The sequence below is a fragment of the Gossypium arboreum genome, chromosome 5 (genome assembly GCF_025698485.1).
Source record: "Gossypium arboreum isolate Shixiya-1 chromosome 5, ASM2569848v2, whole genome shotgun sequence".
Classification (NCBI taxonomy): domain Eukaryota; kingdom Viridiplantae; phylum Streptophyta; class Magnoliopsida; order Malvales; family Malvaceae; genus Gossypium; species Gossypium arboreum.
Genome location: NC_069074.1, coordinates 84,771,313 through 84,783,944, shown reverse-complemented (window position 1 = coordinate 84,783,944; position 12,632 = coordinate 84,771,313). Strand labels below are relative to the sequence as shown.

Genomic DNA, 12,632 nt, shown 5'->3' with positions numbered 1-12,632 from the left:
AATCAAAGAATTTAATTGATTAAAGAACTTACAGTAGTTTAGTGAGTACAAGAAGCTCAACTGTGAGTAGAGGAAGCAATCAAGCAAGCCAAATAAGAAAAGGAAGTAATAACGCACTGTCAAAGAAAAATGAACAATACATATTTATCAAATTTCATTCAACAAAATCAACTCTTTGTTTAGCAAATAATAATATCTTGAACATTAAAAGAGAAATTAATAATGAACATCTAATCTTGAAATACATCAACATCCAAATTACAAAATTTCAAACTTTAATTTTTAAAATCATTACTATTATTTGAAGGGTTGATTAATTCGTATTCATCCATAAACTAGATTCCAACTTAACGGTACAATTTAATTTAATGTGGTTTAACAAAGTAGTATTAGTCTCAACATTGTGATAATTGATTTGCTATAAGAACTTCGGGGGTTATTTTTATTTTTAATAAGATGTAACCATGAAGACTAAAATTGAGATTATACTAAAATATATAACTTTATTTTCTTTACCTAAAATTGAGACATGAAAGGATGTAATCCTTGAAAATGTACAATTGTAAGAAAAGTAAATATAGTCTATACATATTGGTAAGAAAGGTCAAAGTCAAAGATTATCTCAACAAGAAAGTATAATATGAAGCTTTTACAAAGTATATTAGTAAAAGTTCGAATACAAAATTCTCAACATACCATCAATCATATAGAGTGTTTTATTTCAGTTCAAGATCTTCAATTCCTATAAAGTGTTTTATTCAACAGTTCATATTGAGTGACAAGCATTGTAAATATTTATTATTCTTTAAAAAAAAGCCTTTATCTCCTCACTTATAATTTCAGGCATGGGACCATTCAAATACCATAATACAAATATATTACCCTTTCTCATAGGTTTAATTATAGAAATTATATAAATATATTATATTTAATTTTTAATATGATAATAAATAATAGTTTAATTTTTTAATGAGATTTAGTAGAAAATAAACTTATGTTGACATACATGTATCGCTTTTAACCGTAAAAATAATAAAATTTTTAATAAAATGATTAATTTACAATTTAATCTAACATGCAAAATTAATTTATTTATTTTTTAAATAAAAATAAAATACAATCCGATTATTAATATAACATCTTTTATAATATTTTTACCATTCATTTCCCTCTTATTTTTACTTGTTTTAAAAAGAATAAAAACAATTGACCAATCTCAAAATCTCAAAGTAACTTTGTAATAAGAATCAAGACAGTCAAAGTTTGTACAGACTTCACTCTCAACCCACCACTTGTTTGAAGGTTGTTTCTTCCACTTTTATTAATGACCCTAATAATATAATAGGTTAAGTTGTTCTGTTAAATTAATTCGTATAATGATTTTCCATAGAAAATTCGTATAAGATGAATATGAATTCGTATAATAATGTACCCTAAAAAGAACAAACTTTCCCCTAATGATTTTCCCTAGAAAATTCGAGGCAAAAATAGTCAATTCCATCAACTTAAAGACAATCTCCCCAAAAAAAGAACATGCTAACACCATATAAGTATAAATAGTCATGCTAGGAGGAGCATCGATCACGGGGAGCGATTAAAGAAACCATGTGGTGCATTGCAGATACCAATGGTTAACTTCTACATCACGCTTCACAACCAAGTCAAACTTACTATGTTGTGAATCGAATTACTACTAACGCTAAAAGGAAAAGTGAACTGAACAGGCTTGAAATGCATGATCCGGACTTGCGCTCCTCTTCTAAGAGTTGGGATACATACGAAAGCACAAATACTAGAATTTTGAGCAGTCGCTCACGTCAAGCATTTTGTTTAACATGCAAGCCTACCACGATAGCGATTTGTGTCTAAAGGGACAATGTGTAGACAACATCTTCAAAAAAACAGACGATGGACAACTTTTCAAGTCCATAATAAGATCCTATATATCACATGTCGGTAACTAAAAGCCAAGAAATCAAAAGCAATAAACTTGTATGAGATGGAGTAACCTTTAACTTTGATATCGTTATGAAAATGATGAATTAATGTAAAAGGAAAAAGAATGTTAATATATTCTATAATGATGAAGCAATTAAGTGATGCAAAGAGTGAATGTTATTAGGATGAGTGTATACCGTAAGCATAAAGCCAATGCGATCAACCGCTTAAGAGAAAGAGGAACCAATCAGCAATCCGAAATGGACAAGAATTTTTTTAATAATAACTGAATATGGATCATTCTACCACTCCAAATATAAAATAATAAGTTCAAATTTTAAGTTTTGTAGCAACACTTACCAAAATATTTTAACCAGATTGGTTATGGAACATAACTTGCTTAAAAGAAAAGGGTGGGTGATATTTATATTTAAACTTATGTGGAGAAAACAGTTTGTTACAAAAATGGCATGTGTGTTTCCCTGCCATGGATGCATCCAAACTAAATCCACATCACATTTCCAATGGCTTACAGAGACTCCATAATAGGGTGGGTGTAGTCTTTAAGGATGAAACTTTTCCATGACTCAGATTTCCCACAAATTCACCCCCACTATTGCGCGGAACACACACTGTCACTTCTCCATTATTGGGGTTGATGGAGTCTACAACAGACTAATTGTCTGCTTGACTGTAAAGTACATACATATATTCATTTTGAATAAATCTCATTCCACCAGTAAAGGTGAGAAATTGTCCATGCTTTATTTCCCAGTTTTGGAAATTTCCAAACAACACTCTCCATGTTCAATTTGTCCCCTATTTTACTCTAACATAATTCAAGGGCAAAGCCACAAATTTTATAGTGAAGGGACAAATTGAACTAAATAATTTTGGGAGTCAAAACAAAAATTTAATCTTTCATTAATTAAATTTTATCAATATGTAAAAACTTAAATAAGCAATTTTACCAAACCAAAAAGATCTATATCAATGTTTCTGTTGCAGCGCTAAGCTATATCAATATTTCATGCGGTACAAGAAGATTATATGGATTATGGAGGCTTAAGAATCTTCCAATAATATTAATCATTATAAACACTAACAAAAAAATCTTTTTTTTAGGTTCTCAACTTCTTAGCAGGTTAATCGTAATGCATAATTGCATATCTTCTACCAATAATATGCTTTCTTATCAAAACTTGGTAATCGACTCATGGCAGAATCAAAATGTAGACTTCACATGCAGTATAGAAGAGAGGGAAAAAGGCACAAAAATCGGCAAAAATATGCATCTATAATTGAAATAACTTAATCTCATGGCAGAATCAAAATCGATTTATGTATGCCAAGCCATATAGAGATTATAATACAGAAAAAAGAAAGAAAGAAAGAAGCCAACAGATCAGAATCATCATGTTCACACAACAGATAATCCAGAAATGGAAAAGAATGAAGGGACTTGCCTGGGCTTCGAAACGCTGATTTTTTTACCGATTTGAGTAAGATCGTTGAGATACTCTACAAGGTTCTGCCATTGTTTCTTTCAATGAATCAGTAAGGAAGAAACTCGGTTAACCATAAAACAAAAATGAAAAGGCAAAAATGAAGATGATATGAAGGAAGCAGAAGCAAAAATATTTACCTGACCTTGGATGAAGGGGAGGAATGCCGGAGTCGAAGGGTACGTGAAATGGCTGTCGATTGAGAGTGTTTTTGAGGTGAAGTTTTGGTAAGGGCAAAATAGAATTCCTGAAGTAACGATTAGCTAAACGGTGATGGGGGAAGGGAATAGAAATCCCTAAAAATCTCTGTTTAAACCCGGAATGGAATATCCCCGTAATAGGGTATTCCATCGAACCAAACGTTGGTTTATGTGGGACTGCAGAATAGGGTGGTAATAGGCATGTAATGGCATAGCCATTACATCCAACCAAACATGCCCTAATAGTATTCTTGTGTTTGGTTGAATGGAATGATGTTGTGATAGCATAAGGAAAAAAACTAAAATGACCAGAATACCCTTAACATAATTTTTTTTTAAAATAGATGATTATTGTTATTGTTATTAAATTTTAATAAGATTATTATTGAAAATAATTTAATAAAAATATAATTTAATAACATTCTTAATATAATTATTATTATATGAATTAAAAAATCAAAATATATAATACTATAAAAATATATATAATCTATTTTATTATTTTTAAACTGCAATACATATTTAATGTGTTAAAATATCATTATCGAAACAAATAATTTAATTATTCTATAATAAAAATAATTAAATATTAGAAGCAATAAATAACTCATTGCTAAAAAGTAATAAATAACTTGAAAATTATATTTCACATTCAAGCATAATATTCATATATTAACAAAAAGTTACATGATTTCAATAGTATATATGTCATAATCCATATGTTTTATAATTTTACAACATCAAAAAGTTACATCATTGTAATGACATTCTATCATGTCATTATACCATCCAAATATTACAAACACAAAAAGTTACCAAAATATCAACACAACCATGATTTTTAATGGTCAGCAAGAAATCTTCTGACCCATTCCAATCGCACAGCAGAAGGTAAACTAAAAAAAATGAGCATTTGCGTTGGATGATCTGGAATTTTGCTCAATGCTTGATAGTGTTCATCCTCAGTTAAACCTTCCACTTCACATAATGTTGGATATAATTTCAGAGCACTTTCTTGAATGGTCATTTCGACTTTTGTTGAATTACCACTTGGATGCAATACTCTTATCGATTTCAAGGCCAACGGTTCAGATATTTTCCGCCAATAAAGCGGCAGATCATTAAATGAAGTAGAAAAATCACTTGCATCAGAAATCTTTTTTTTCTTCTTTGAAAATGCAGAATCACCTTAGTTTCTAGCTAGTTGCGGTTCTGGTTGAGGTTGTGTAGCTGAAAGATCCATGTCATCTAAAGAAACATCAACTTCAGATCCATGGAAATCGTTTCTTTCTTCATGAGAATTTGTAGCAGCTACATCTTCAACATTTATTTCTTCAATAATATCAGCAGCTGTTTGAGCATCTTTTCCAGTGGCTCGATCTTTTGCGTAGATGGCAGTAAGTTGGTCATAATAAGGGAAACTCCGATGTCTGAATTGAGCTGCTTCTTTATGACTCTATAAAAATTAGAAATTCATATTAGATATAAGTTTTGTTAAAATAAGATAATAAAGACTTGAAATAATTCTTACACTTATATATGAGTTCCACACCGCATCTTCAGCAACAACAAGCTGCCTATGCTCATCCCAACCAAAGCCGCTATTGTTTTTTCCACTAAGCATGTCATAAACGATTGACCAATCCCTTTTCAATATCCTAATCCTCGATTCAAGATTAGGTTTAGCCTTCAACATGGCATTGGGTAAAACTTTTTCTATCATCTTTTCTAACTCATTTAAATAGCCGGCTTTGAATCCCGTATCCGCATTAAAGGTTCCAGCATTGTGCAAGTCGACCATACAAGCAACCAACGCAGATCTTCTTCTGAACCCATTTTCTTTGGTTCCTCGAGAACTCGGGAAGAAACACTTGATTGGGAAAAACCGACATAACTATCTTAAGAAAAACGCAAATGAAAATTAAGTTCAATATTATGCATCAAAAGGTCAACACTTTATTAAATTATAACACATGATGAATCAAAAGAAAATAAATTATCATTCAACAAGTCTAGTACAATACAAAAAAATTCAAACATCATCAAAGTTTCATAAACTAGATCTATGAAATAACATAAACAACTTAAACGCTTACTATTTTTACCCTAAACCTAACTAATTTCTAGATGCTTGCCATTCATCGAACATTTGGTTGGCTAGTTCCATCCTCCAAGTAGCCCATGCATCCGACGGATGAATATTTATGATATTCGGTTCATTGTCATCTATCACATTACTAGGCAATCCTTCTCCCAACTCCTCTTCAATAGGATCAAGACTCATATAGGTTCGAATAAAATTATGGAGCAAACAACATGCAATAATAATTCTATTGTGCACCTTACAGATAAAATGATGGACTCCTAAGTATTCCCCATCTAAGTTTTAATAACCCAAAACATCTTTCAATAACATTACACGCTCAAGCATGTTTCATATTGAAAAATTCTTCCGAGTACTTGGTTGGTAACCCCGACGCCACTCATTCAAATGATATCTTTGTCCTCTAAAAGGAGCAAGAAATCCTCACAATTTGTGTATCCAAAGATCAACAAGATAATAACAACCTATAAAAAGAAACTATTTGTCATGGTTAATTTCCCAAAAAGTATGATCTTAAAAATTAATTCAAATTCCTCTAATTTTTGCAATTTACCATGAGGAACTTTTAGTCCATGTCTCCTACTAATGGCATCTCAAGAACTCGTCCATCGCCAATGTAACCTTCCCAACCAGAAGAACATAAACAAATTGCATATCGTGTACAAACACCTAACATATTTGTTGCTATGTCACCCTTTCGCTCGATATCTAGGTTTATCAACCTGTTGGAACCCTAATCTTGATGTGGGTTCCATCTAAAGCACCTAAGCAATTCTACATCACATGTATAAAATCTCAAGTTAGAATACTATATTTAAACCCAAATGTACTAAATTATATACGAGCTATATATAGAACTCACTCGATACCTTAAACCATTTCCACCTTGGATCAGAGAATTAGTCTGTAATTGGCTCGCCTTTTAAATAACACATCTTGTAAGCGTATGACAGCATTTAAAACATTGTGAAATGATCTCGCTAACAGCTTCCGGACCTATTAAAGTGATGCTTGATAACTCGATTTTTAAGGTGATGAGAAATGATATGTAAAAACATTGCCACTTGCTCATCAACAAGCATGTTCCTTGACGACTTCAATTCCCCTAAAGTTTGTAACATCTCACATAGTTTAAAAAAGGTAGTTCTATTCATCCTAACTTGTTCGATACATCGCCTCGTCACTAGCATAAACAAGACTTTTATATAATCTCGTTTTGCATAAAAATCTAAAATATAGGATCTAACTCTTGGCCTAAAAGTATGTAGGCTATGAATGGCACCCAATGCAACTAAGAACCAACTCGCAACTGTACACATTTGCAACCACATTGTAATAGCAAGACCAATTCTTTTACGCCTCTCACTTTGTACTATTAAAGGCAGACGAGCCATTACTGCAAAATATTAAAGTATTACATATCTTCAAATCGTAGTAAAAGGGTCACATTTCTCCAATACTAATTTCAATAACAGTAAAACAAAATCAAAAAAATTAATTGCCAAAGAACTTATAGTGATTTAGTGACTATAAGATGCTCAACTTTGGGTGGAGAAAGCAATCAAACAAGCCAAATAAGAAGAGGAAGCAATAACAAACTATCAAAAAAAAGAATGAACAATACATATATTTACAAAGCACAAAATAGAAATTACAACTAAATATAAGGATCTATTTAGATTCTTTAAAAAAAATACATATTAAGAAAAATGAACAATACATATTAAGAATCTTTAAAAAAAAAAACAAAATAAATTCACTACTTTATCCTAGAATGCGCTTGTTTTATGTTTTTATCCTACAAAAAAATCCCTTTTTAAAACATCCTCTTTATGACTCATTTGAATGGTTGATAAGGTAAGTTGAAGTAAATTTATAGATAAAAATTAATAAATAGGATAAGTCTATTTAAAATTATATTTGCTTATGTAAAAGTAAATAATTTATCAAGAATTTAGATTGATTTGTTCAATCTTTTATTTTTATTTTTTGCAAAACAGCAACTTAGATTGGGTGTTAACATTTACCTCCTTATATTATATTATATTATATTATATTATATATTTTTAATTTAATCTCTAAATTTATTTATTTTTCACATTAGTACTAAAATTTGACAATTTTTCTTAAATTTAAACCTAACGTGGTATTATGATATTGCATAATGTGATTATATAAAACATTATAGTTTTTTTATAAAAATAGGTGATAATATGCATTATTAAAAAGTAAATATTGTTTATTTGTTGGTAAGGGTGGATTTAGAGGCAATTAACATTTTTGTATTGTATTAAATTAATTAAAAGGAAATAATAAACCAGTGTTGGAAATAATATACCACTACACATTTAACGATAATGGTTCCAACTAAAAATTCAAATAAAATAAACTTGGTAAAAACCAAAGGCAAAATGAACACTATAACAGGGCCAAACAAACACTTTTACTTTGCATTGGGGATTAATATTCAATCGCACTTTAGAAAAACTATTCCAACAAAAACTGCAATACCATAAGTCATATCTGATGTTCAAGCTCAATGCAATACCATAACCATAGATCACATCCAAGTTTTAATGGCATAGCAATATCTTAATGATGATGAAGATGAGTGCAAGGATAATTAGTGGCTGTAGTAATGGAAGTGTCAACTCCATAACAGAAAACAGAGGTAAAAGTTATAAAAGGAGAATTAAAATTACTTCTAGCAAACCAAGTGCACAACAAGTCCAGTCTTAATTTTTTCAACCTTTTAGGTAAGTAGCAGACTTGCCGATAAGTCCAATAGTACTTGCAGTTGGTCAAATGTCTTAGGCCTGCAAAACAATGTAAAAGGAATATAACTCATTGATCTCGTAGCAGAATCTTAAGCCATATCTAATGTTCAAGCTCAATGCAATACCATAACCATAGCCCACAATTACTTTAACTTAAGCAAACTGGGTAAAGAATTCAACAAGTTAAGATGCATACTTTCAACAAGCTCCTCGGTAATAAGCGTAAACTTACTTTGTTTCCATTGCCAACATCACGAAACTCTACTTGTAGTTTTAGAGGGGAACAATTATTTTAGTTAATTTTCTTTTATTGTAGGTCACTAAAGCATATAAGCAGTTAAGAAGATTGTGAAAAGTGAACAATACATATTTATCAAATTTCTATTATAGACTTTTGCACTTATTTACAAAGTGAGTGCAACTCCAAAATAATTAAACAATACATAAAAAAGCAAAAAAATCAGAAAATGAACAAAGTTAACATTTCTTACTTCAAACGTAACAAAATGAAATCGAATTCCATTTTGCTTTTGCATTCAAACAGACGCAAGTAGTCTCCATAGATACTCAGGATAGATTGAGCAAATGTAATACTTAACCCTTCTATGAGAGATTAGAAAAAAAAGCTTAGTAGGAAGCACAAATTTAAAGGAAAAGCCGGAGGTAGGAAAAATAAGAGGAAAATGAGAAAAGAAGTAAACATGGCAAGCGAAGCAATAAAGGTCAGAGCTTTCAGCTGCAAGGGAGTTTAGGTGGAATTGGCAATGGTGTAGCCATGCGATCTTGATTGGTTAGGGTAATCGATGGAATATGACCTCAATAAGAAGCTAACGGTGGTGGGAGAGTGGCGTGAAGGAAGAAAAACAAGAAGAATGAAAGAAAGAGCAGAACAAACAGCTTAACTTTGTTAACATTTTACAACCCAAGCTACGCAAACAAACAAACAAAAAGTTTGTAAAAAAATGGTAGTATAGCCTCACCTGAACTCGACGTTGACAGCGACAGTTGGAGATGACGGTGGTGACTAGCAAGCTTCAAAGTAGTAGATACAACAGCAGCTGGAAAGGGGTAACACCATAGCACAGCCACTTAAATCATGAAATAAAAATTAAGAAACAAAAATTAAGCATGAAACATTTACAAAATTCACACAAACAAACTAATAACACTTTAAAATAATTTGTTGAAGCTTTTGATTCATTAAAACCCAAAACAATTCAGCTACCAAATCAAACTCTAGAAACCCAGAAAAAAGAACACAAAAATTATGAGGATCTAATGAATAAGCTGAGAAGGATCAAAGTGAGACCGAAAAAGAACTTTAACTAACAAAATCAGAGGAAAAAAATAGGAATTAAAGGCCATCACTTACCGTAAATAAGGAGGTTCAACGGAAGGAAGATGAAGATGGTGAATGAAGCTTGATTTGTCGTCGATAAGGATCCAATTTCTATAACATTTACTTTGGGAAAAATGTTTATGAAGAATTTGTCTAAAGTGTGAAAGTGAAAACGATGAAGATGAAGATGATGATGTGATATTTTGGTCCAAAATAGGAAAAATGTTATTACCCGTGCCTTTGAATATCTAATCAGACCCCAAGACACTGAATTGCTATTACGGGTCGTACTGTAATAGAAGATGATTCCATTCAGCGTGTAATAGCCATTACAGGCAACCAAACGTTGGTTTGGTGGTGGGCCCATTGCATTGGATTGTAATGTATTCCTATTACACCTAACCAAATATTACCTTAATGTTGAAGTACCTAATTAAACGTTTGTTTTTAATTTATAAGATAATATTATTTTAACCTTAAACAAATGTATTTTTATTGATTATTAATATCCAATTATAAACCAATATCCAATTAGAATCGTAAGATTAATTATGTGATAATTAATTTAAAATAATATGTGTAATTTAATATCAATACAAAGTTAAATTATATTCTTTATTCAGTTAATACTATTGTTTGTTTAATGTGGTGATAAAATAAAAAGGGTATTTTACAAAAATAGTTACTTTTGTTTGCATTAGGCTATATTTTAGTCACTTATATTTGAAATGTTACGCTTTTAGTCACTTATGTTATTATTTTATTACAAAGTGATCACTCTACCGTTAAGTTCCGTTATCTCTCTAAAGGTAATTTTACGTGACAGTCCAACTAGATTTTAGGTGCCAATTTGGATTTCTAAATGGGATGAAAATAGATTTTAATTAAAATTTTAATTAATTAAAATTTTTAAACCTAAACCTTAACTAAAAAATTATTCATCCTCTCTTTTTAATTTTTCTTTCGTCTCTTCTTTTGTTCAATGGTTTTTTTCATTTGACTGAAAAACTATTATTAAGATCAAAATAGTTGAAATCAAATTGACTACTTCATAAAGATAGATTCAATTAAGGGTTCATGTATAATTATTTGTTAATCCAAATAGTTAATAGTATAATTATTTTGATTAAATTATTATCGTGATTTTTTAAAGTAATTTACTGTTCTAATAAAAAATATTTTGGTATTATGAGTTAGAATAAGTGTTTTTTTTTCGATCCACGTTAGTTACCAAAATCATTAGAGGTGCTATTTATTGAAATTAACTAATGAAATCATTTTTTTCTTTTTAGTCATTATAAGATAATGGTAAGATTGCAATTTTGCTCCATCTATTACGATCACATTTAAGAATTAATCTTTATATTTTAATTAGATATAATTTTGTAATCTAATTTTACAATGGCATTAGTTAATCTAAATAGTTAGCAGCCTTAACTATTTCAGCATGATAAATTAGAAAGGATAATATTTTAAGAATCGCTTAAAATCTTTTTAGCTTAAGAGTGTAAAAAGCCATCAAACTTTTTTAAAAAAAATAATTAAGTCCCTCTCCTTTTTTTTGCACTCAATTGAGCAATTTAACTTTCAAAATGCATCAAAAAGGCCCCCAAACTTCTTTAAAAAAAAAAGAAATTAAGCCCTTGCCTGTTTTTTTTCCACTCAATTAGGTACTTAAACTTTCAAAATGCATCAAAAAGACCCTCAAAATTTTTCAAAAAAGCAATTAAGCTCCTGCTCTTATTAAAAATTATTTTTTTATAAAAATCGTAAAAAAAAATTATAAAACGCATCAAAAAGTCCCTTTAACAATTAACTTTAATTGTTGATTGTTAAAGTTAACAACCCCTAATTTTTTTCAATTAAAGTTATCACGTGTCGCAACACAACGTGACATATGGCTAAAAATGATAAAAAATAAAAATCAATAAAAGTTATAGAAAATTTATAAAATATTTCTTTTGGTACGATAATTTTATAAATTTTTAATGAAATTTATTTCTTTACATTTTGTATAGTTTTCTTACGACTTTATAAAATTTTATAATTTTTTATATTTCTATATATTTTATAATTTTTATGATTTTATATTTTTCTAATTTTTAATAAATTTTTAATATTTTAAATTTTATTAAGTTTAATAATATTTATAGCTTTAATTTATTTTAAATTTTTATAATTTTTTCTAATTTTTAATAAAAAAGTAATTACCATATAAATCAAAAATAAAAATAATTATCACTGGAAAATTTTCACATAATTCATGGTTAAAAGGAAAGGTAAATATCATCCCATGTGCTTGCCAATAGGTGGGTTAATATTAGAAACATATGAAAAGATTAGAAAGCGTAAGGAGATTTAATTAACACTCATATATACTCTTTTTGACATAAATCTCAAAACTGTAAATAGCTCTTCTCAATCTATAAATAGGAGGATAATGCATTTTAATGCAATTGAACCTACGTCCTCCTACACTGACAACAATAACTATGTCAATTAAGCTAAAACTCAATCAGCAACATTTAATCTTTTAAAAATAGTTGAATTGACCATTAACCTTTTTAAAAATTTGAATTGCTATTTTCTAATAAAAATGTTGGCTAAAACGTTAAATTTTAAACATGACAAATCACATGGCAATTCAGATGTATTTTATGATATATTTTATTTTTATAATTTTGAATCAATTTTTACATGGTGTATAAGACAAAATGTGTCATATCTTTACAAAAATGATGCTTTAATCAACATTTTAATTAGAAAATG

At 29.4% G+C, this 12,632-nt stretch overlaps 1 protein-coding gene across 1 annotated transcript; it reads right to left on the bottom strand.

Annotated features, from left to right (window-relative positions):
• Window positions 1-4,832: 4,832 nt before the first annotated feature.
• Window positions 4,833-5,927, bottom strand: LOC128292720 (uncharacterized). The gene is made up of 3 exons (XM_053027617.1): window positions 5,775-5,927; window positions 5,175-5,537; window positions 4,833-5,099 (listed from the first exon to the last, which is right to left on the bottom strand). The coding sequence occupies exons 1-3, from the start codon at window positions 5,925-5,927 to the stop codon at window positions 4,833-4,835; spliced, it is 783 nt and encodes a 260-aa protein (XP_052883577.1).
• Between the last annotated feature and the right edge of the window lie 6,705 nt (window positions 5,928-12,632).

Coding starts and splice junctions, on each gene's coding strand:
- LOC128292720 (XM_053027617.1), bottom strand. CDS start 5,927: ATGAGTCTTGATCCTATTGAAGAGGAGTTGGGAGAAGGATTGCCTAGT. Junction 5,538..5,774: donor AAATGTTCGATGAATGGCAA/GCATCTAGAAAT, acceptor TTCTTAAGATAG/TTATGTCGGTTTTTCCCAAT. Junction 5,100..5,174: donor TGTGGAACTCATATATAAGT/GTAAGAATTATT, acceptor TAATTTTTATAG/AGTCATAAAGAAGCAGCTCA.